The 25184-nt window shown below is 47.2% G+C and overlaps 1 protein-coding gene across 4 annotated transcripts in view; it reads left to right on the forward strand.

Annotated features, from left to right (window-relative positions):
* Nucleotides 1-25184, forward strand: part of NFATC2 (nuclear factor of activated T cells 2) — a gene marked incomplete at its 5' end in the record, with an annotated part of 148208 nt that overhangs the window by 68831 nt on the left and 54193 nt on the right. For all 4 annotated transcript variants that reach the window (XM_081148791.1, XM_081148792.1, XM_081148790.1 and 1 more), the window contains 3 exons: nt 5514-5716; nt 6702-6874; nt 20465-20605. In XM_081148791.1, the coding sequence (XP_081004917.1) occupies nt 5514-5716; nt 6702-6874; nt 20465-20605 (517 nt within the window). The remainder of the gene's footprint in view (nt 1-5513; nt 5717-6701; nt 6875-20464; nt 20606-25184) is intronic.

A 25184-nucleotide genomic window follows, 5' to 3' on the forward strand; every position in this document is an offset into this window, starting at 1 on the left:
CTCATCTCGGCCGCAGGAAGTGGAGCCTCTTTTGCTGTGGAGACCGGCTGACCTTGAGCTTGTAGGTTGCAGCAGCTGTCTGCTGTGGCTGGAAGGTGACCCTCCTTTCCCACTCTCTTGAGAAGACCTGAGCTTTGGAGAAGACTGGAGAGAGGCCCTGTGACCAAGGTCTCCCTAAAATGGGGACAACAGGGCGTTTGGGCCCTCGAGGGCAGTTCATGCCATCCCAAGACATCAAGTGGTATTTACGAGACCCAAATCACTCATTTTTGGAGAAGTAATTAGCTCTGTGCTCTTCGCACCAATCCTCCGGAGAGCTGGAGGCTCTTTCATAATCACACTGAACAGTCAGAGTCTGGGCACCTTCCAGCACCTTCTGGGGCAGGAGAGGTGGAGAGTGGGGGCAGTGTTCTCATGCAGCATGGCAAGGTCTTGTCCCGGCCCCTCCTTCAGCCAGCATGGCGTGCCAGCATCTGCTCAGCCCTCAGTAAAGACCCTAGTTAGTGCCTGGGTTTCGCACCCACGAGGATGTTTCTGGTGGTTTTTCCCGCTGTGTCACATTCATTCTGTGCCTTCCCATGCAGTTCTGTAATCTCACCTCCTCGTATTGATTTGCATCACCCTCTGATGACAAGGAAAATTCTTGTTTCATAGGCACCTGCTGGGTGTTATGCTTTGGGGCCCTTCAAAGATTGTCTTCCTTAGCCTTCAAAAGAGCCCTGGGGTGTAGGAGGTGATGTCCCCATTTTATATGAGCAAATGGAAACTCAGAGGGATGGGGGTCACTGCTGCAGAGATACACAGCTACTAAGAAGCAGAGCCAGGACTGAGATTCACATACATCTGACCAAAGGAGAAGGACATTCTTCTTTCTACTGCCCCACACCCACCTCTGGTGTTCCCTGGGGAGGCGACACTCACCAAGGTGAGGCAGGTTTCATTAGCTCACCTTGTATCAGCTAGTTCAGCTCAACCAGGGGCTGCTCTGGGACCCAGAGAGCTCCTTCTTTTATTTGTTTGTTTGTTTATTTTTCATGAAACATATTGGGGTGGCATTGGTTAATAGGATCATATAGGTTTCAAGTGTACATTTCTGTGATACAAGATCTGTGTATTGCATTGTGTGCCCACCACCCAAAATCAAACACCTTTTGTCACCATATATTAGGCCCCTTTTACTCCCACCCTCACTCCTTTTCCTCTGGTAACCACCACACTGTTGTCTGTGTCCATGAGTTTCAGTTTTATATGCCACATATGAGTGAAATCATGTTTAGCTTTTTCTGTCTGACTTATTTCGCTTAGCCCACTATCTCAAGGTCCATCCATGCTGCAGCAAATGGCAGCATCTCACCCTTTCTCACGGCTGAGTAGTGTTGCATCGTGTACATGTCCCACACCTTCTGTATCCAGTCCCCTATGGCAGGACACTTGGGTGGCCTCTGTGTCTTGGCCCCCATGAATAATGCTGCAATGAACATAGGGTGCATATATCATGTTTTTGAGTTTTTTTGCGTATATGCCCAGGAGAGGGGCTGCTGGGTCGTACGGTAGCTCTAGTCTTAATTTTTTGAGGAGCCGCCAGACTGCTTTCTTTAGTGGCTGTACCAGCCTGCATTCCCACCAGCAGGGAATGAGGGCTCCCTTTCAGGGAGGTGCTTTATCAAGAAGAGGGTTTCTCTCCCAAGGGGCGACCTCATTTGTTCATTTTGGTTGCTGTTGTTTCTTTTTCTCCCTCCATTTCCCCTTTTCTCTCTTGTCAGCAGGAAGAACATTTTTGATCTTATCATTTGGCACTTCTTGCGTTTCCTATGAGGACTTGATCTACACTTTCTGACCTGCAGTCATAGATCATAGAGCAGGAACATAGAGCACGTGCTGGGGACATGTCGGATAAGGGAGTGGACTTAGAGCCTGGTGGCCTGTTGTTCACATCCTGGCCACACCTCAACACTGCCCTTTCCCCCCTCTTCTAACAGTATTGACTGGGACAAGTTGCCCGACCTTTGCAAGCCTCAGTTTCCTCCCCTATAAAATTGGCCCACCCTACCTAGAGTTGTTGGGACACTTGCATAACATTGAGTGCAGGGCCTGGCCTGAGGGAAGTGCGCATTTAGCTGCTACATTGTTGTTGACGGTGATCGTTCACATATATTGATCACATTGACCAAAATAAACAAGGTCTCTACTATCATGGACCTCATGCTCAGGTGGGAGAGAGATACTAAGCAAATAAACAACAAGAAAATTTCAGATGTCAGTGAAGCAACCATTCCAGTGGTGTGCTAATGAATGCTTAACATCCAAATCTTGGGGGAAAAATGAGCCCAATTTTTAGCATTTGCCATTTTTTGTGGTGTAAATATTCCCACAGTGGCTGATTGCAAGCTACCAAAGTGACGTCAGTTGGCTCTTAAAATTCTTAAAAATTTAACAATTGTCTCTTGCAAGGCTGAAAGAGCTGACTCTAGCCCTGGGTGTATGTAAATAAAGTGGTTCTGGAAAGACCTGAAGATCTGAGAACTAAATGTATTGGTGGGAGAGTATTCCAAGCAGAGAAGATGGCTGTGCAAAGGCCCTGAGGTCAGAAAGAGCTTGATGTGCTTGGGGAACAGAAGGATGGCTGGTGTTGGCAGGAGCCTAATGCAGTAGAGGGAGGAGAAGGCAGAGGCTAAGCTGCTGGAAGCCTCACAGAACATGGCACCAAGTTTCAATTTTATTCTAAGGCCACAGGAAGTCTTTGGAGGGTTGTAGGCTGGGGAGCACCTTGGTCTGATTTGCATTTTTAAAAGACCCTTGGGCTTTTCTGTGAAAGACCAGCAAGAGGCCAGTTAGGGGGCAGTGGTGGTCACTCCAGGGACCATGTGGTGGCTTGGACCATGTGACAGAGGTAGCTGGATTCAGGTGGAGCTGTGGGGACAGGAAGCTTTTATCTGCAGGTGTTCCCTGGGTGTTACCAGGAATACACTGTGTGTGCAATTTCTGCTCCTCTGTCATCACAGGAGGAAGGAACCTCAGACCATCAGGGTGCACTCTCTGTCTACCTACTTTCTCCTCCCTACGTGATGCTGTGTTTACCACCACCTGATAAATCCAGGAGGCACGATGAGGAAATAGATTTATCTTGGCTCCAAATGCAAAGCAAAAACAAAATCTCTTCTCAACACTGCCCTTTTTCCTTTGATTTTTGTCTGTGAGAACAATGCCCTGTTCTTCAGTTTGCATGGGGGAGAAAGATAAATGGCCCTGACTTGAATTTCCCTCTTTGCCTGAGGGTGCCTCTTGGGTATGTATCAGACACATATGTGAATGTAATGGGTGTCCGGCTAGCAGATTATGAAAAAGGTTGTCATCTGGCTCTGCTCCATTTCCAGCCTGTCTCTTTGTATAGTTTTTAGATGGGGATGAGAGAATTCTGTCTTTCTAGACCGGCATTATCCAATAGAACTTTCTCGATGATGGACATGTTCTGTGTCTGTTCTGTTCACTACTGTGGCCACTGGCCACTTGTGGCTGTTGACCAGCTGACGTGTGGCTAGTGCAACTGAGAAACTGAATTTTCAGTTTTGTTTTATTTTTGTACTGGACAGCACAGTTCTAGACCATGTGTAATCGTCCATTGGACCTTTATTTTTTGGCAGTTGATTGGAGATCCTACTGAAATTTTGTAGAATGTTATGGAAAGGTAGGATCATAGTGACTTGTCACTTGTCATAGTCTCCCTCAGTTTGTACAGAAAGGAACAGAGGCATAGAAGGATTAAATGATTGTCCCAGCATTTCTCAGCTGGGGAGTGGCAAGATGGAACCCATCTTCAAACTCTCAGCTTAATAGGCTTTTTTCTTTTGGTATTTTTTAAAACCCATGTTAATTCTCACAAGTTTCCAGAAATGCATTCTTCCTATAACATTGTGAATACATTTAAAGCCCTCTGAACACCTTCTCAATCCTGGCCGCCACCTCCATCCTGAGAAGTGATCATGGTGTGGTCAGTTTGGAGTGCATCCTTCTACATCTTTTCCTATTCCATTTACATGTATATAAATAGGTGAATTGAAAACATGCAGCATTTTAAAAATAAGTTGTATCACATTATCCATATTTTTCTACAAATGGCTTTTTTCTCTTAACAGTGTGCTTAGATCTTTTTGGATCAGTGCAGAGATCTCTACCTTATACATGTATTTTTAATTGCTATAGTCTTTCATAGCCTGGATGTGTCATACTCCTCATAAGCCTTTTATATGACTAATTGCTTGTTGTTCCATTTTTTTCAGTAAACATGTTTGTGCATATCTCCTGCATGCACAGTATTTCTTCTAGGGTACATACTGAGAAATGAAATTACTGGGTTATAGGGAATATGTATTTTTAATTTTAGTAGCTATTACTCTAATACACTTTAAATAGCTATACTAGTTTATGTTCCTACCAGCTGTGTGGCAGTGCCTGTGTCCCCATAGTCTGCAAAACACCTGATATGATCAAATAACTACATGCGTGCCAGTCTAATAGGTGAAAACGGCATCTCGTGGTTGTTTAATTTGCATTTTCCTGTTTACAAGTCAAATTGAACATCTTTTCTCTGCTAATGGCTGTTTGTTTTTCTGTGAATTGCCTGGTCAAATATCTTGTTCATTTCTTCTGTTGGATAGTTTTATTCATTCAGCAAATAGATGCTGGGATGTCCACCATGTGCCCAGCATTATTTTAGGTGTGAGGGATTTTGTGGCAAGTTGAAGAAATAGACTCCCGCCCTCAGAGAGGTGATAGTCTAGGTGTGGGGGAAAGACATAAGCAAAAGGAACCGAGGGGATGTATCATACGTTAGATGGGATAAGAGAAAGGAAAAGGCAACAGGGAGAGCCACTGCGGTGGGACTGGGTTCCCAACAGGATGGCCAGGAAGCTTGTCCCTGACTTACGCACTCGTAGGCATTCTTTTTATATTCTGCGAACAGTCCTCTTGTCTGTTGTGTGCTGCACGTATTTCCTTCCAGTCTTTCATTTTCTTTTGACTTAGATCATGGTCCCTTTCCTCGCTCATTCTTTTGTAAAAATGGCAAAATAAAACTTGTTCGTTGCGACACAGACATGTAAAAAGGGAGAGCCCCTTCTGGTCTTCCCAGACAACCATTGTCAAGAACTCTGGTTTATCTCTATTAATTATCCCCACCACTACGCAACAGCCTCTCCCAGTCCCCCAACTGCCACTTAAGCATAGTTTCTGGCTGTTTCTTCATAAATGCAATTCTGATCTACCATGTTCTTGCTTATGGCTGCTTCATATTCCAATTTAGAGAAGATCCCTGTGACTTATTGAAGCAGTCCCCTCTGGCTGGACATCTAGGTGGCTGCCAGATCTCCATTCCTCCAGATGAAGGAAGCAGCAGTCCTGCGCTCTTTCTGTTGCCCAGGAGTTTCTCCAATCTTTTTGTTTGTCAGACGGCAGCCGCCACACTCTGCCTGTTAGTGGTGCTGTAATAATCTGATTGTGTTTTCTCTCTCCCCCAGCTCCATGGCTACATGGAAAATAAGCCCCTGGGGCTTCAAATCTTCATTGGGACAGCCGATGAGCGGATCCTTAAGCCCCACGCCTTCTACCAGGTGCACCGGATCACAGGGAAAACTGTCACCACCACCAGCTACGAGAAGATCGTGGGCAACACCAAAGTCCTGGAGATCCCGCTGGAGCCAAAAAACAACATGAGGGCAACGTAAGGGCTGGGGCTGAGGGCAGTGGGTCTCTATGGGGAATGAGTGGGACCAAGGTGGCAGGGATTTGGGAGAGGAGACTTCATGGAGTTGATGGAAGCAGCTGCAGATGGTGGTTCCCAATCTATGATGGACCCAGAGAGATTACTGTTTTAAAAGTTTCTATTTTAAAAGCTCTTTACCTACATATTTTTCATGTGTATTGGGAGGAAAAATACGTATGCATCTTTGGGTTAACTTAGCTGGGATGAGACTAGATTCATTTACATTTTAAAAATTTATCTGACCTAAAGAAAATTATTAAGTAATGATAGGTCAGAACTCACCAAGTCATTTGCATGTGGCTAAAATTTTGGAATCATTGCACCCATGTATTGGAGTTGAAAAAACTTTTTGCTAGGGAAAAAAAAAATCTCAAACATACAGAAAAACTGCAGGAATCATACAAAGAACTCCTGTACAGTGTTCACTCAGATTTGCCAATTGTTAACATTTTTCATATTTGCTTTATCACTCTCACCATTTTTTCCTGAACCATTTGAGAGTTAGTTGTAGAAATCATGCCTTTTGACTTTTTTAATACTTCCACGTGCATATCCTGAGAAGAACACATTCTTACATGACCAAAGCACGCTGGTCAAATTCAAGATGTTAATATCGATACATGACTCTTACCTATTGGAAAGTCCAGAAGCAATCTCGTCAGTTGCGTATTTGAGTTTTTTAGATACTTTTGAGGATTGAAAAGTTGGCATGAAAAATCTCCCTGGAGAAATCATTTCCACCGGGCAATTTCACTGATTCCTTTGTAAGTGTTTTTCTCCCCTCTCGGTATAAACCCCTGGCTGAAATATTTATCAGTGGACTGCAGTTTCTCCCAGTGTCTGGCTGTAGAATTCTTTTATCGAACTGACCGAGGTGGTTTCGGGGTGACCCCTCCCGCTGGCCGAGATGCTCGGTCACCAATGGAGCTTTCCCCTCCGGCAGCATCGACTGCGCAGGCATCCTGAAGCTGAGGAATGCTGACATTGAGCTGCGCAAAGGCGAGACGGACATCGGGAGGAAGAACACGCGGGTGAGGCTGGTTTTCCGGGTGCACATTCCGGAGGCCAGCGGCAGGATCGTCTCCTTGCAGACTGCATCGAACCCCATCGAGTGCTGTAAGTTGGGCTCTGGGCAGGGTTGGTGTTTGGAAAGTGGGCTCTTTGTGACCTCCCACCTCCCTGCGAGGCACCCTGGGCCAGGTACCCGGCAAAAATACGCGGGACCCACAAGGATCCAGAGTGAGCTCCATACGACCAAAGGGGCCCGAGCCAGAGCACTTTTAAGGGTTTCTCTCTGCTTCTATTTACTTGTGGAGGGTTTTGCGGCCTCACAGGAAATTAAAAAATAATACAGCTAATGAGTAGCCTACAGCTTTGTTTAGAAGATCGGAGATGCATAAAATGTTGTTCTGGCTTTTGAAACGGGTAGACGGAGCTGGAGTGAGTTCACTGTACGTCGTGTCCTCGATTTCTTTTCCTCTGTTTTCCTTTCAGTAAGAATAACAATGATATCACAGTGGCTCTGCTTATTGAGCGTGTCGCATACCCACCACAACCCTTGCTAAGAGCTGGTGTCACGGTGCCCACTTTACAGAAGGAGGGAGAGAGATGAGGGGCAGGGGAACACAACCTAAAAGTGGCAGGGTGGGGATCTGACGGGGGCTTTGGCACCCAGGCACGTGCTTCCCCGGCACCCTCAGCCCATCCCTGTGTGTTCACTGAGAATCCGCTTGGTGGCCGGTGCTGTGCCAGGGATCTGCCAATGAGCAAGGCATTTTCTCCGTCCTCAACAAGCTTACAGTCTGGTGGACATAAAGATACCCAAGCAAAGATGCAAAAGGTTTTCAGAATCCAGTATGCAGTGGCTAAGATCTGCCATTTCGAAGGATTCCGGGCAGAAACTTGGCCCATTTCTAGCAGGATTTGAAAGAAGCAACTGCTTTGAGCTCATTCTTAGGTACTTTTTCCAAGTTTTGTTATTGGTTCTGCAATTAGATGGGACAAAGCTTATTGTCTGTTCAGTTTTTGAGAGTTTAGAAATAATTTTTAAAAGCATAAAGAAGAAACAAAGCAAACATTATTTCAGAAACAAAAGCTGTTTATATTATTTTTTTAGCCTCTTCTGAGAATTTTTTTTTTTTTTATGTTGCTATAATCATGTTTCATATTCAGTTATGTTTCAGGATTTTTTTCCTTTTTATTGGCTCATTTTACCATAACTAGGTGTCACAAAATCAGTTTCCTGCAGAGGCCAGGGAGGTCATGGAAATGAGTGAAGTGGATTGGGTGGGCAGCAATAGGGAGTGGTAGAGACTGGCGTCCAGAATGCCACAATCCCATCTAAATGGGCTGTTGTTGATCAACTCTAGCCAGTATATCCATGTGGGAATGTAGACTCAGTGTGGACACATCGTCTGACTTTTTAAGATAAACCAAAGTCTCCTGATTTTTAAAAAGCAGCGACAAATTCAAAATACTGCATGGATCAGACAAAACCTGCCCGTGGCTTTGATGAATCATAGGTAGTCTTAATCCGATACTAATGAATAAAGGGCAAGCATGAATATTTTATACAGAAAGGGTTGAGAAAGACTGGCCCTTAAGATTAGAAGCCAGCAACAAGAGAGGGCTGTCTTTGGGAGAGAAGCCAGAACTTGGTCTTGGCTGGTCTTTGGAAATGGATGAATGAATGGAAATGATTTCTTCCAGCCTGGGAATCAAAATGCGGATTGGGCCGAATGTGGTGGTGAGTTTGCGCTCTGATGTTAGAAGACAGTAGGCCACAGGGGAAGACAAGTGTTGTAAAACAGTATCTCAGAAACACTGGAATTCCCCTTCTTTACCCAGCGAACTCAACCCCTGTCTCTGAGTGCTAGTCACGGTGGCCGCCCCACCCTGGTCTTGGTTTTGAACATCTGAAGATGTTTTGGGAAGGAAACTCGGGCTCTTCCTCTGTGATTTGGGGAGTTTTGAGAAGATATGGTCTCCCCTTTCTGGCAAGTGACTCACTCTCCAGGATGGGGCTGTGGTTAGCAGCAAGGTGGGAAATAGGAGGCCTCAGGAAGGACCATACACAGGAGCCCATGTTCCTCTCCATCTTTGAGTTCCTCAAGTCAACTTATCACACATCGATCTGAGACTTTAAGGATCATCACCGAACCACAAGCACCTCCAGCGAGACCTTCTGGGCATTATAAAGTTGTTTGAACCTTGAATGTAGGGTTTTTTCTTTCCTTTTAAGAAAGCATTTGGCTGATTCAACTACCTTGTTTGATAGATAAGGAAACAGAAACTTTCTTGGTAAAGTGATTCACTCATTTTTATTTAGTATGGAGCAAATCCAGTCTCCAGCCTTCTAGTTCTAGGAAATACCTCCTTCGTTTGGTTTCTATAACACTGCTTTTTTTTGCAATACCAAATTGAGCTACCAATTAGCTACTATCTCTCTCACCCAGAATCTTCTGGTATTTTTATTTCCTTCTTTGTTCTAAAATCCTGGACCACTGCCTAGTAGTTCTATAAATATTTATTGACTAATTGACTTACCGTGTGATCCTTCAGGATATAGTCAATAAATATTTATTGACAATTAGTTGATCACACGTATCGGCACAGTATGTGTACAAGAACTCTTTATTGACTAACTTCCTGTGCAGCCCTGGGGGAGGGTGAGTGGGTAGGACAAACACTCAGTGGGCTGGGACTTATTTACAGGGCTAACTTGTTTACTTTGGAGGTAACTTTTATGTAATATCTGAGGGATCAAGGGTAAGTTCTCAGATTCTAGCAGAAAAAACTTGAACAAACTACTGGAGGCCACTGTCTGGAAGGTAGACGTATTTGCTAGATGTACAGATTCTTTATATATATTTGCAGGTCTCCGTGCCAGAGGTCAGCTCTCACCTGTGCACAGGCGGGCGCCTCATATGTCTCTAGTCTTCTGTTTCCACTAGATCTTCAGTGTTGGCCAAGGAGTTACATTTAGTCCCTTCCCTTATTGTCAGTAGAGACTATTTTGAGCCTGCTCCAGTCTCCTAGGCTCTGGACGCCGCCTTCACCCCATTTCTACTCCAGGCAGATAACCATGCCTCTCGCTTCTCCAAGAACGCAGGAGAGGTCAGAAGGGCACACCCTCATCTTCCCCAACAGCAAGCCTACCCACGCATTGCAGCTGTGGGCCTTTCCTCACTCGGTCGCCTTGAAATGGGACACTCCTCCTCCTTGCATTGGGCTCCTCAGCTTCAGCTCCAAGTTCCCTGTGGTGGCTGAGCCCTTGCTTCCCTCTTGTATGAGTGGCCCAGGGCTGGCATAACCAACTGCTACCAGCTGGGAGGCTTAAAACAACAGAAGTTTGTTCTGTCACCAGTCTGGAGGCCAGAAGCCCGAAATCAAGGTGTGGGCAGGGTTGGTTTCTTCTGGAGGCTCAGGGAGAATTTGATCCAGGCCCCTCTCGTAGGTCCTGGCAGTGGCCCACATTCCCTGGTGTCACTTGGCTTGTAGCCACATCACCCAATCTCCACCCACCTCTGTGTTCGCACGGACTTCTCAGTGTGTCCCTTTCTGTGTCTTCTAAGGACACTCTGATTGGATTCAGGGCCCACCCTGATCCCCATGACTTCATCTCCATTCCTACCTTGTTTACATCTTCAAAGACCCTGTTTATAAAAGAGGTCATATCTGAGGTTTGGGGTGGACAGGAAGTTTTGGCAGGGGCTCTACTCATACTACATCTCCTCAGCAACATTTCTTGACTTCACTTTCCTCTCTGTTCCCAAATCCACTGGCATCTTTCTGAGACTTGTAGGCTTTCAACGACTCTTGTCACCTCCATCCGGAACACTGGTTCTCAAACTTGGAATCACCTGGTGAGTTTTGAAAGTTACGATGCCCCAGTTCTGCAGCAGAGCCTCTGATTTGGGTGGTCTGCATGGACACTTTGAGAGGCCCTCAGGGATTTTGAGGTGTGGCAAAGTTTAAGACCCACTGCCCTGGTCTTCCCCCGCCTCTCTGCCCTACCCCTCCTTCCATCACTGGTAACTAAGCCTCATCCAAGGTCCCTGGGTGGATGGCCCCTCCAGGAGGAAGCTAGCCCTGACCGCCCAGGGTAGGGACCAGCTGGTGTTAGCCAGGGCCTGGCACATAGCAGCTGCCTCTAGAATGTTTGTCGAAAATAGTGCAAGCATGAAAACAAACATCTCCAGGCTGCCTGGTGGAACAGAAAGGCAGCGATGAGCTGTGACGGAGATGTCCGTAGTGCAGACATCTTGTCCGTGAGAACCTTCCCTCGGGGGCTTGTGCAAAGGGGTCTCTGTGTTCATCGCATTTCAGAAAACACCTGGAGCAATTTCCCACCAAGCCCTGCCGCTCTGGGCACAGCATGTGAATTCACTCTCGCATTTTGCAAGAATCGGGGGGCAGGTCTGGGGTGTGGACTAGAAAATGGATTTCTCACATGGTCTTTTCAATCTCTCCACATAAATATGTTTCACTGAGGGATAATTAAGATACAATAAATTGCACAGGCTGCAAGCCTTCAGTTCAGTGGTTTTAGACAAATGTATACGCCTGTGTAAATAGCACTCAAAACAAGTCAGAGACTGTCCTTCACCCCCTGAAGGCTCCCTCGTACCCTCGGTCAGGGCCACCTCCCCACACCCCGCACCCCCTGCCACAGCTCACCACTGTTCTGATTTCTATAGCCATAGATCAGCTTTCCCTGTTCTAGAACTTCATATAATGGAATTATACAGTATGTGCTCTCTTGTGTTCGGCTGTTTACGTTCAGCCCAATGTCTTTGCGATCCGTCGCTGTTGCTGGGTGAACAATATTGGATTGTATGAATGTAACAATTGTTGATTTACCCTTGATGGTCATTTTGGTTGTTTCTGGGGTCTGAGTACTACAGATAAGGCTGCTATGAACCGTCTGATTCAAGACCTTTTGTGGACAAACGCTTTCCTTTCTCTTGGAACGGCTGGGTCATAGGGAAAGTGTGTGTTTCAATTTTTATATTTTCACTGTGCAAGAGTGTGTCAGAGTTCTACATGCTCCCTATTACTTGATTTTCATAGTCTTTTTAGTCGTAGTAATTCTAGTGAGTGTAAAACCGTATCTCCTTGGGCATAAGGCATAATTTGCATTTCTCTAATGACTAATGATTCTGAGGTCTGATTTGTGCACTCATTGGCTGTCTATGAGTCTTCTTTGGAAAGGTGTCATTTTAGAGCTTTTGCCCATTTTCTGTTGAGTTACTGTTATTTTAATTGTTGACACACAGTAGTTCATGTATTTTGGATATGAGTACTTTGTCAGATGTATGTATAATGAACATTTCCCCCAGTCTGTGGCTTGCCTATTCATTTTCTTAATTGTGTCTTATTAGGAGCATCAATATTTATTTTGATGAAGTCTAATTTGTCATTTTCTTTTGGGATTAATGCTCTTTGTGTCCCCCCCAGAAATCTCCACCTATCTGAATGTAGCAAAGATATTCTCGTACGTTTCCTTCTAGAAGCTTTTTGATTCTGGCTCTTAGGTTTAGGGATACAATTCGACTCAGATTAATTTTTGTATATGGTGTGAGGTAGGGGCAAGGTCCATTGTTTAGGATGGTGATTGGTAGTGTGAGCCTGGGTTCAAATCCTGATTCTGCCACTTACTAGCTGTTTAGTCCTAGGGAAGTTACTTAATACTCTGGGCCTCAGTTTCCTCATCTATAAAATGAGAATAGTAACAGGACCTGTCTCATCCCAATAGAATAACCTCTCTTGTGGCGTGTCTCAGACTTTCCTGCTTGCAGACCTCTAGTAGCTCTGCAAAGCAGACTCTGGCAGCCACTGTGTCACTGCCGAGAGGCCAGGGCAGGCAGCAGTAGGCAGGTGTGGGAGTTTAACAAACACTGATTGTTTCAAGTGAGCTGGCAGCTAGCAGCACGTCCTGCTGCTAAGAAGGAATCTAGATGGTTATCTGGCTCATGCAGGGGGTTGGCTGCAGATGATTGCAGGGAAGTTGGGTTTGAGGGAAACCAAGGGTTTTCTGTTTTGGGGTGGCTTTTTTGGGGTGGCTTTCCGTCTGATTGATATGGTTACCTGATCATATGGTTATGGCCCTTTGCTGAGCTAACTATGTAGGGGCAGGGAAGGCAGAGCCACCCTTTATAGCAGCCCTGTGGTGTGCCTCACTGTCACATATATTAACCCGTTCCATCTTCATCGTAAGTCTCAGAAGACTCATCCATTCACTCACAAATGTTTATTGGGCATCAACTTGTGCGAATGTGTTTGGGGCGTGAAATGCTGCCTTCTTGGAGCTTCCATTCCAGCAGGTGGAGGTTCGGAAAGGTTAGGTGATTTGTTTCAGTCACACAGCTGGTCAGGGACAGAGCAGAGAGCTGGGGTTAAAGCCCATATCCTGGCCTCTGTCCAGGCTGCTGGGGCTCCCTGGCAGCTCATCAGTCAGATGGGGCTTTGTGGAGCCCTCAGGAAGGGCTGTTATATGGAGATAGGTGGGACTGTTCTGAAGGGGCTGCCTGCTAGCATGTTGGAGTGGCATAGTAATTCTCTGATCCAGAGAGAGAAATAATGGCTTCTGCTCGGGACCTGGTGCTGTGTGAACTGGATGCGATGACCAGCCAGTCTGGCCGGGTAGGTGTTACTGCTCCACTTTCCATGGAAGCTGAGGTCCCACGAAGCCCAGAGCTAGCAGGTGGTCTCGTGCACTGCAGAATCCATGCATTTATGCACACCACCCCCCACCCCATGGTCACCCTCATAGCGGTGAACCCCACACTTGGGGAGAGTAGGATTCCTCCATCCCAACCTCCTGCTTCCAGGGAAGACCCAGGAATGGCCAGGGTGGGGGTGAGGGCCTCGGGCTGGTCTGCCGGCCATGCTCCCTGCCCCTCCCAGGCGAGGCCTGAGTCAGCACCGCTGTCTGGGCCAGGCCAGGCTCAGCGGGCCAGGCTAGCAGCCAAGGCCAGGGGCCTGATGAAGAGACAAGACAGGTTTACAGCAGCTGGAGCACCACAGCCAGGGGTGGTGAGTGCGTGAGCCAGAATGAGACCGATGGGAGGACCCTTCTTGCCTGGGCTGGCCGCCGCTTTCCCACTGGGTCCTTCTCCGTTTTACTAAAAAGGGGCCCCTTGAGGGAGTGGAATCCCACCGCCTGGGTTGAAATTCTGCCTTTTGGCCCGAGCTCTCAGACATATCCCTTCTCTTCTGGGAAATGCAACTCCAAGTGGTAATAATTCCTGCTTTGTGACCTGAAGTTTAGCAATAAAAATAAACATAACCGTCATTGAGCCCTGACAAGGTGCCACACACTTCCTATGCATTAGCTCACTTAATCTGCAAACAGCCCTCTGAGGTTGGAACCATGACTTTCCCCATTTTATAGATGAAAAAGAAATAGGCACAGATTAGGTGATTTGCCCAGGTCCCAAAGCTAGGATATCACTGAGCTGGGCTTTGAACTCAGCCGGTTACATGGCAGCATCCATACCCTTACCACCCCCCCGAATTGCCTCATCATGTGCGTGTTTTGTAATATAAACAGATATGTATGTGTGAGGTGCCTGGGCTCTAAGGCCTCTCTATGGTGGCTGTAAGTATTTGCTGTTATTCACAGAACCCACCCACTCTGCATAAGTGAATTTTCCCGGCCGGTCTCTCCCATCTCTCCTGAGGTTCTTGGGTAGATTGTAATTCTTGGCCATGCATCCCTGTGACTGAGAGGATTGCAGACAGGCAGTAATGTCCCATTTCCAGGCCGGCTCAGGCCAACCCGGAGGACCCCGCGCCGGTGTGACTTTCCCTCTGGGAGCCCTGGCCACTGCGGCTCTGTTCCCCATCAGCCACTGTTGCCAGTGAAAGTAAACACCCAAACTGGTTAAACCAACAGCGCCCTGTTGATTCAGAGCTCATAAAACACAGGAACCCCAGGCCACTTTATGACGTGCCAGAATCCGGGGGCAGGCGGGAAGCCTGGGGAAATCTCTTGGCGAGGGCCACCTCGAAGCTTAAGCTGGAGCAGAGGGTCTAGACTGCCCCACGGGTGAGCCCTGGGCCCTCAGGATGCCTTTAAATGGCAGCCCCAGGTTTGGTGAGAACATTGCAGGGGATGTGGGCTCCATGGGCTGGAATCTCTGACAGCTGACAAGCTGAATGGATGCTGGTGGGCGCTGATGGGGTTGGTGGCACAGGCCTGGGAGGCCCAGTGGTTGCCTGAGAGCCCTCCCATAGGCCCTGGATGGTGTCACCCCAATTAGCAATCATAGGTGTTAAAGGCTGCATCAGAGAGAGAGGGAAGTGGACCCCAGGAGGGTAATTTTGGTTGCTGTTTGCCTCTCCTCGGTTCCTCTTTCGGTGGCTAATTGGGTTCGTTTGCTTTGCCTCTTGGCTCTCTCAGGATGCCAGGGCCTCCCCAGGAGGAGGTCCCCTTGTCCTCAGGTGGCCTTTTAAGTGTGGAACTTGGCTCTCAAACAAATGTGGGTAACAAGTCACCTGGAAAGATTGTTAAAATGCAAATACAAATGTCCAGCCTCCTCTAGGAGATTCGAGAGCAGTGTGTCAGGGGAGTGGCCTGGGTGTCCGTGTTTTTATTGAGCACCTTCCCCAACCAGGTGATTCTGCTTACGGTGGCCTGGAAACCTCACTTTGAGAAACACTAACAATTGGGTCAAGAAACCTGGGCTATGGTTTGGGATCTACCAAGAACAAGAATGGCAAGAGCAGTAATGTGCATAAATTATGCGTGGATATGGTCAGCGCGTGTTTGGTGAAATATGCAATATAAGACGACAGTGCTTAGCCGATGCCCAGCACATAGAACCTGCTCCAGATACAACAGCTTTTGGTCTGGTTGAACTTGCTGGCCCATACTTAATGAGCCAAACACACTTTTTGTGAATTCTCCCTTTTAATCCACAACCTATGAGATGGGTCTGTTAACAGCCCCATTTTTCAGATGGGAACACTGAGGTTTAGAGCTGGGAAGCCCCATCCAAGGATCACCTTGCGGGGGACTTGAGGTGGCTGGAGCTGCCCTGAAGAAGCCGAGTTCTGAGCATCTCTTTTCTGCCTGTGAAAGGACATTAATCGCATTTTCCTTGATTAAGCATTTAAAAAGATACCAAGCAACGAACATTTTGAAAATGAGCAAGAAAGAGGCATTTTGAAAGTTAACAAGAGTAAAGACTAGTTTCTTGAGTGGTGACTATGTTTTTGTCTTACATGAGCCACATACACACACACCACACACAGCGGTACCTTGGTTTTCGACCGTCTCCATCGGTGATCATTTCGGGTTATGACCGTGGTAAACTCGGAAGGAAATGCTTTGGTTCTTGAACCCGCCTCGGGAGTTGAACCCGCCCCACGGCGTCCACTGAGGGCAAGACCCTGAGGCCCATCTGTCGGCTGCGGATCCCTCGGTTTTCCAATGTTTCAGAACTCGAACGGGCTTCCAGAACAGATTGCATTAGAAAACCCGGGGACCTCTCTCTCTCTCTCTCTCTCTCTCTCTCTCTCTCTCTCTGTGTGTGTGTGTGTGTGTGTATTTAATTCTGGTAAAATACACATAACACAAAATTTACCATTTTAACCATTTTTAAATGTACAGTTCAGTGGCATTAATAAGTACATTCACAACGTTGTGCAGCGGCCACCATGATCTGGTTCCAGAACTTTTTTCCCACCCCAGAAAGAAACCCCATACCCATGATTAGCAGACCCTCCCCAGACCCCGGCACCCACCAGCCTACTTTCTGTCTCTACGGATTTGCCTGTTCTGAACATTTCATATTAATCGATTCACATGTGTCCTTTTGTGTCTGGCTCCTGCCCCTCAGCATAATGTCTTCAGGGTTCATCCCTGCTGTATCCTGTATCGGTACTTCACTCCTTTTTGTGGTGGAGTAATATTTCTGAGTGATAGACCACATTTTGTTTATCCATTCATCCATCGATGGACATTTGGGTTATTGGTATTAGATGTTTTACCAGTTATATTCTGACCACGTTTACATGTTTACAGCAGCATCTCCTATTGCCTGCAGGAGGGCCCAAGAGGGCGGGCACTGGTAGGATTTTATTTATTATTAGTTTTCTCTCTATGATATCTTTATTTTATCTTTATTCTCAAAAACTATTTTGTCTTGGTCCACAGTCGATATTTCCTTTAAGTACATTAAAAATACTATTGTACTAATGTTTTGCCTCCCAATATTCTAATTTTTTTTCTTTTTTATTAAAGTATAGTTGACGTACAGTTTTTATTAGTTTCAGGTGTACGACATCATGATGCAACATTTATGTTCCTTATGGTGTGATCACAATAAGTGTAGTCACCATCTGTCACTGTGCAAAGTGGTTACGATAGTATCAATTATTTCCCTGTGCTGTACATTACATCCCTGTGAGGTGTCTTTTTAATAACTAGAGGCCTGTACCTCTTATTCCCCTTCACCTGTGTTCTGCTTTCCCCCACTCCCCTCCCCTCTGGCAACCTGTTAGGATTTCAGAGAAGGCATCCGTGACGAAGGGAGGGGAAGCAACTTACCCAGGGTCACACAGCAGGGAGTTGGCAGAGGCAGGACTCCAACCATGGCTTTGTGACCCCAGAACTGAAGCAGCAGTAACCAGGAATTCTCCTGTGGCTTCTAGGGCACTTCAGATCAAACCTGGGGTGGCCCATTGGAACATTAAGGATTGTTTTTAAAAAAATTATACTGCGGTCCTCCCCGCAGACCCTTGTTTCAACCAGGGACAGTTTTGGCTGCCTTCTCCCCAGAGGACATCAGCTGTGCCCAGAGGCAATTTCGGCTGTCCACGGGAAGGGGTGCTACTGGCATCTAGTGGGTAGAGGCCAGGGATGCTGCTCAATATCTTACGGTGCACAGGTGCCCCCACCCACAGAATGATCCAGCCCAAATGTCAGTGCTCAGGCTGAGAATCCCTGCTCTAGAATTAGGGCTGGGGAGAGGGTCAGCATTGTTAAAGCTCCCCAGCTGATTCTGATGTGCAGCCAGAGCCCAGCAGCGCTTCTCGATCTTGATGGTGCCCGAGCATCGCTTGGATTCCTTGTTAAGCTGCAGATTTGGGCTTAATAGGTCTGGGGTGGGGGCCCAAGGTTCAGCATTTCTAACAAGCTCCCACTGGTGCTGACGCTCACAGCCCTCACTCTAGGTTGCCAGACTGGAGTACAGATAAAAGCTTACCGAAGCCGGACTGGACTCAGGTTGTTCTCTAAATTTTTCATGAAAAAGATAGTTTTCCTTCAGGTAAGGAGAAGGGAAGGGAAGGGCAAGTTTGGCAAAGAATCAGTGGTTGCTTGGAACTGTGAGACTTTGAAGGGAGCAGCAGTGAGGTTGCTTTAGGAAACAGACAAGTTGTGTTCACAGCTCTGCACAGTGATTCACAGAGCAGCTGGCTGGGCCAGCCTCCCACCCTGCGCCCAGAGCTCGCAGCCTCGTCCAGCCCCTGGCCTGGCTGGCTGAGAGCCCCTGGCCAGCCTGCCCAGTAGCAATGACTCAGGCTTTCCACCTGAAAAATGGGACAGATGGCTCTTACCACCTCCCCACCCAGCCCTGGGGCCAGACCCCCAGTAGCCCCCTTCTCCCTAACTTCATCAAAGTCCTAACTTAAAAGCTGGGACCATTTTTCCAGGCTGCTGGTTTTTTCACTGCTAATAAACCTGCATTTGTAGCTACTCAATTAGGAAGTCATACAAAACGAGTATATTGAAAGAAAGGATTAATAACCCAGCCCATGTGGGAGAAATTAGCTTCTGTGGACAGGCCTTTTTAATATATACTCTTAACTGGCAGCCCCCTGGAACAGTGCTGGCCGGCTGGTCCCTGGGAACAGAGAGCCTGGGCTGAGCAGGTAGGGGGAGACCATCAGGATCACTGGGAGTCGTCGGGTTGCACGTTCAAAGTGAAGTGTCTGGGAGCCTCTGGCTGGTCCACAGCAGATTCCTTAAATGCTGCCAAGTGCATGGTTGCTCCTGAAGGAGCCGGTTTTAACGTAGCTCTGGGGAGGGGGGGATGCTCCCCACCTGGAGGCTCAGGCCGGCCAGGAGGGGAGCGTTAGGTTTGGGCCTCGGGCCCCACATGGCTGCTGCCCGGCTCCCGGACGGGAGGTCTACGGGCCCTGGCACAGAAAGGGCTGGCGCTCCGCCCAGTTCCCGGGCTCCGGGAGGCAGGCCAGGACTCAGGCTGACTCACCGAGCGGAGGGCCGGCCTTTTGGGCCCACGCTGCCAAGGCAAGGCCTGAGCAGATGGGCCCCTCATGCTGGCGGGGACCCCGTTCTCCCCCTGCCCTGGGAAGGTGGCTGGAGAGGGTCTTCGTTCTTTCCCCTGGGAAAGACTCAGTGGCCGGCTGGAGTGGCTAAGGGATGGGGCTCTCAAGCTGGACAAAGCAGCTTTTGAGGGTTCATCTAAGCCTTGCCACATAACCTTGGCCACGTGGTGACCTGACTTCTCTTAACTTTAATTTTCTCCCAGTCAAATGTGCGTAATTTTAGTACTTCCCCTGAAGGTGGCTGTGAGCATTCAAGTATATCATTGCAGTAAAGCTCTCAGCACAGGCCTGCCCATCCTTCCTTCTTTCATTACTGGCGATATGGGTGAGAATACAGATATGTAGAGATATGGAGAGAGAGAAATACATGTGCCAAGATATATTGAGATATACCCACATCTATGTCCGTCCGTCCGTCCATCCCTCTCTCCCTCCCTCCCTTCCTCTTAAGCACTTCCTCCCAAATCCTAGGCACTGTCCCAGCCCTGGGCTTATAGTTGAACAAAAAGCAAAGGCCCCCCCTCCCCCCAGGGGGGATTACATTCTAGTGGTTGGAGAGAAAGACCTGAACCAATAAAATTCCATGTAGAGCATCTGTAAGTGGAAAGTTCTTTGGAGAAAAATAAAGCAGGGTAAAGCAGGATACAGGCAAGAGAGGGAGAGACATACATACAGACAGACAAACAGTCAGGACACCACTGTTTTAACTGTGAGGGAGGAGGGTAAGGAAGCCTCGGGGTGGTGACATCTGAATAGAAACCTGCAAGACGTGAGGGAGGGAGCCACGCGGGTCATCAGGGGAGAAGCTTCCAGAGACAGGCACTTGGAAGTGCAAACGCTCAGAGATAGGAGTGTGTTGAGTGGGCCTGAGAGACAGAATGTTCTAGAAATATGGCTGGGGCAGCATCAGCACGGGGGAGCTCTAGGGGATGAGCTCAGAGACGGCGGGGGCGGATCAGGGGTGTCTTGAAGACCGTGCCCAGAATTGCGAATGAATTTCAAAGCGAATCTATCTAAACCCTTCGGGAACTGAGTCCTAATGTGTCACCTGTGTGCGCCCTTGTGGTGTTGGCTGAGGTCGTCTCTCGTGGGAACGTCGGTCTGTCCATCCTTTCATAACAAATACAATAATCAAGTTCTCATTCGCCTTTCCATTCTGTAAGGAGGACAGGCCCGTCCCTCGATTTAGGAAAACAAATACGTTGTTAGGAGACAATTCACCCAAATGACTTGGGGCACACTTACAAGAACATAACATTTGCAGAGTCGAGTTGGCAGGGGTGCTGGTTCTACATTTAGCGATGACGACAGGTGACAGGTGGGCAGAGCGTGTCCCAGCTCGTCACTGAGAAACCTGAAAGCCTCTCTCAAGTGTCCTCACGGTGACTTCTTGTTCTCTGTCCTCAGCCCAGCGATCCGCCCACGAGCTGCCCATGGTGGAAAGACAAGACATCGACAGCTGCCTGGTCTACGGCGGCCAGCAGATGATTCTCACGGGCCAGAACTTCACTGCCGAGTCCAAAGTCGTGTTCACGGAGAAGACCACAGGTCAGGGTGCTTTTCAGCTCTTTTGTGTCCCCTGGCGCCTTACGAAAACCACCATCTTTTGGTTCTGAGCAGCATTGATTTGGAGGTAGATCTGTTGTGTAGAGTTTCATATTCCACCCTTTTTCCTTGCTGTGACAAGTTTCCCACGTCTCTAGTGATTTTGATGTCAGCACAGTTCGCCATCGCATGAATGTGCCATAAAGCGTTTTAGCTGATCTGGGTTGTTTCATTGGATGATAACGTTGGCCCCTCCCAACCCCAACTCTTTTTTTAAAAATTATTTTTTCACATAGAGACGTCAACTTTTTCACCTTCTTACTATTATCTAGAAGGGAAGCCAGACAGCATGGTGATTAAGTGTGCCTGCTCTGGGCCTGGATATCCTCCGATCGCATCTGGCTCTGCTACTTCCTTGCTGTGTGATCTTAAGCAAATTACCTAACCTCCCTGTGCCTCCATTGCCTTATGTATACAATGATAATAGCAAGAGGACTGTGACAAGGTTCAATGTGTTACTACATGCTGAGTAATTATAACAGCACCAGGTATTTTGTAAGCCTATAAACATTGGCTACTTATATCTTTATTATAAATCGTGTTGTGATTAATCTCCTTATACTTTTAAGATTAATCTTTTCAACATGAATCTCCATGTGCATCTTATTTGTTTATTTACCATGTATTCCTAGCAGTGGGATTCTGGAGAGTCATTTTGGGAGTTTTAAATACAGATTGCTAAATTACCTTCCAGAAATCTACAGATTGAAACTTCTACCAGTCCCATGTCTGGTTTCACCTCTCCCCAGAAGTGCCATTTGCCGAATTGGTACCTCTTTTTACTTTGTATTCCTTTGCTCTGAGAAGTCTAATGTTTCTATTTATTGGCCGTGTTGTAGTCTTTCTTGCATTCACGGTCTGGTAATATGTTTTGCTCATGAGGAGGCAGCAAGGGAAGCATGTCAGGTTATGCAATTATTGAATAGTTATGGATGCTAGACCTAGTTTTTTTTCTAACGGTCATGATTTCAGTAGGTTAATTCAAAGGGGTATTGGCGTTTGTTTCTCTGTTTACTGCCTTTGGGATGATGCGGAGAATGCAACAGGCAGTTTGTCTGGTCGTGGGCTTGTGCACCGCCCAAGGGCACCCCCTCTGCAGGCTGCCTTTCCAGCTGGATGCATCATGGATCTGGGTACTACTAAGACTCCTGCAGACAGGAGGAAGCAGAGTGTCTGGGGGAGGGATGCTTCTTTCACACAGAGCTTCCTCTTGGGATGGGCCCTACAGAAGGCAGAACTGAAAAAGGCAGTATTAAGTCAGGCTATGGCAGGGGGGTTGGAGACGGATGGATGGGTTTGGGAGTGGTTTGGAAGGCACACGGTCGGTCAGTGGTGGTGTAGAGAAGGGTTAGGAACGCAGACATTGAAAAGGATGATTCCATTCTATTATACGTTTGTCCAGCACTTCATTTAACGATTCCCCTTTTATTGGACATTGGGCTGCTTCCAGCTCTGTGCTGTTATAGGTAACTCAGTGATGAACATCTGCGTTCATTCTGTCAGCTAGACAACTCGCCATCTAGCCAGTCTGCTTGTGTTCAAAACCCAGCTCTACTGCTTTCTAGCTGTGTGACCTTGGACAAGTTATTTACCCTCTCTGGGCAATAGTTTCCTCATCTGTACAGTGAGGATGATGACAGTGTTACCTAATAGGGTGGTCATGAGGGTAAGAGTTCATACATGCTCAGTACTTATAAAATGCTTGGTGTAGAGTAAGTGCTTGATATATGAGTTAATGCTATTTGTTTTAGTTATTTCCTGTATGTGGTGTAGTGGATTCAAAAGGGCATTCATGTTTTTAAGTGTTCTGGGGAGGCTTATTTTTCAGGTGGTGGAAAAATGTAAAATATTTTCTACAGCAAGAATTGTGAGGCTCTGAGTCAGAGAGCAAGCCAATATGCTGACGTAGAGGCTGTTTAACAAGGGGAAATGCTTTGATGAGCAGTCAGAGGCCAGAACACAGAGGTCTTCCAGTGGCAGGCAGAGACATAACCTTGGTTGTTCTGCGCATGGATAATATAATAGAGAGTCATGATGGGTTCTTGAGCAGGAGAGTGCTATGAAATTAGCCTCTTCAGTTTTGATGCATCTCCTGTACCTGGAAGCCATCCTATTAGCCTTCTGCTGACTTTCACAAGAAGTGTATGGCTTCAAAATGCCTTATTAGTAGAGAGGAAAATGCTAGTAGTATACAGAGGTCTTGTTATCCATGCCCATGTTGTCAGTTTCTGTGGAGAGGGGGGCAACGGAACCATGTAGAGATGACTCGGAGGCCAGGTCCTGCCAAGTTCCCCATGGAGTTAGGAGCCAGACAGCTTTCAGTTGTCCAGAGAGTTCATGTTCTCATTAAGCTACTCAATGAGATCAATTAAGCGTTTGTTGAATGAATGAATGAATGAATGAATGAATGAATGAATGAATCTATGTACTCTCTAGCTTTTCTTTTCTTGGCCTTGGAGGAAATTTCACAGTTTACCTCTTGAAGGGAGGAAAACTCAGAGCCTATTTCAACTTGAAAAAGTTGCGTGTTAACAAGAAGAGAAATATTAATAGCTCCATGTGATTGAACCCATCTGTGGGTGGACCTTTTGCCTGCCACTCTCTGCATGTTATTCTCTCTAACCCAGGACCTGTGGGAGGCAGACGGCAAAGGAGAAGTCTGGGGACTTGCCTGAGATCATACCCAGCATTGTTCATTTTTTCAACCTCCTTAGGCCTCAATTTCCGTCTCTGTAAAATAGGATAGAAACAGTCCTTTCCTCCTGGAGTTCAATGCATGAATGAGCAGCGTGTTCTTAGTGCGTAGGGAACACTCACTGAAAGTCTGTTATTATATTATGGTCTCTCCAGCATTATCATAACTCAGTCTGTACACATGGTTTATTCTACACACACTGCCCCTGGCACTGGCCTTGGCTGGGCAAGCTTTGGGGCTGCATGCTGTGGTGGTTAGACACAGACTCTGAGGTCAGACAGCCTGAGTTTGAATCTATGGTCTACATTTAGTAGCTTTGGCATCCTGGGCAAGTCACTTCGCCTCTCTGAGCCAACATTTTCTCTTTTGTAAAATAGAGATGATTTACTTCTCTTGAGAGATGAGAAGATTAAATGAGATCATAGAGCTTGGCACATTGTAGATGCTCATTAAATGTTAGCTTCTATTATTATCATTATATTTAGTCTGTAGAAGGACAAAGATATGATTTTAGCTCATGGAACCAAGAAACATTGAAAAACAATAAGTAACAATAATAAACAATGCGCCAAGCCTTGTCCTAAGCATTTTATATGTATTAACTAATCTGATTCCTCACCACAGTCCTATGAGATAGCTACTGCTCTGCCAGTTTTACTAATGAGAAACTGAGCACAGAGAGGTTAAGTAACTTGGTGAAGATTACACAGCTGGCAAATGGCAGTGGTGGGTTTGGCCCTAGCCAGCCTGGCTCCAGAGTCTGCACCCTTGACTGTTAGCTGTTCTGCTCTGAAAAAAATTTAGAACCAGGTTAATTTGGCTGATGACCTTTCAGCTGCTCTGAGCCTCTGACTTGGACCATTTTGTGGTGAGATTAAGTATTGACTTCTGCAGTGGGTCTCTGGGGTCGAGGGGATGCAGTTCTAACCCTTTCATGTCCAACTAAAGAATCCCGGATGAATGTGGTTCCTGGAATGATGCCAGCAGACAAGCAGGGGTATCTGACATGCCCCTGAACTCCCTGCCCCCAGGAGCGGTGGGCTTCCCTGGTAGGATGCCTGGCTCCTGGTGGCTGTGACGGACAGGGAGCTTGCCTTGGGTTTGCAGGGAGCTGGTTCTGCTCTTCTGACCCCAAGAACTCGCTTCCCAGCGCAGGGCTGCCTTCTACAGGGGGAATCCCTGTTGCTCAACTTCTTTTTTCCAAAATGCATCCCTGTTCCCATCTCCATGGACAGCTTGGCCGGCAAAGGCGCTGCGGGGCGGGGTGGGGTGGAGTGGAACAGCTGAAGTTTTCCAAGGAAGGGGAACCCCAGCTGGTTCTCACATTAAGGAAAGGTGACAGCCTCCTGGGCTAATCTTAGCCCCCACGTTGGGTCATCGGCATCACCAGCTCCAGCGTTCTTTTTATAGCTGTGGACCAAAGTGGAATTGATGGTTTCCACTCCAGCGGGATGACAAATTGGAGGACGGTGGAAAAACAGGAGGCGAGGGGCAGCATGGTGTTCCTCAAGTTAGAAAAGCTTGGTGTTTTGGAGAAAGGCTTCTTATTTATAGCATCAGCAATAATAACGCTGATGATTTTTATTATTAATTTTAATTATTTTCAGGACTTCCAAAAGCCTGTATGACCTGGCCCTTGCCCCTCACCTCTGATTTCAGCTTTCTTGCCTGTCCCCCTCGCTTACTTGGCTATTGCTGCACCGGCCTCATTCTGTCCCCAAACACCCCATACTCGTTTCTGTCTCAGGATCCTTGCTTTCGCTCTTTCTTCTTAGAACGCTCTCCTGCCATTTCTTTATGAAGCTGCCTCCTCCTGTTCCTTCAGGT

The sequence above is a fragment of the Miniopterus schreibersii genome (assembly GCF_964146895.1).
Source record: "Miniopterus schreibersii genome assembly, chromosome: 10".
In the NCBI taxonomy this organism is placed as follows: Eukaryota; Metazoa; Chordata; class Mammalia; order Chiroptera; family Miniopteridae; genus Miniopterus; species Miniopterus schreibersii.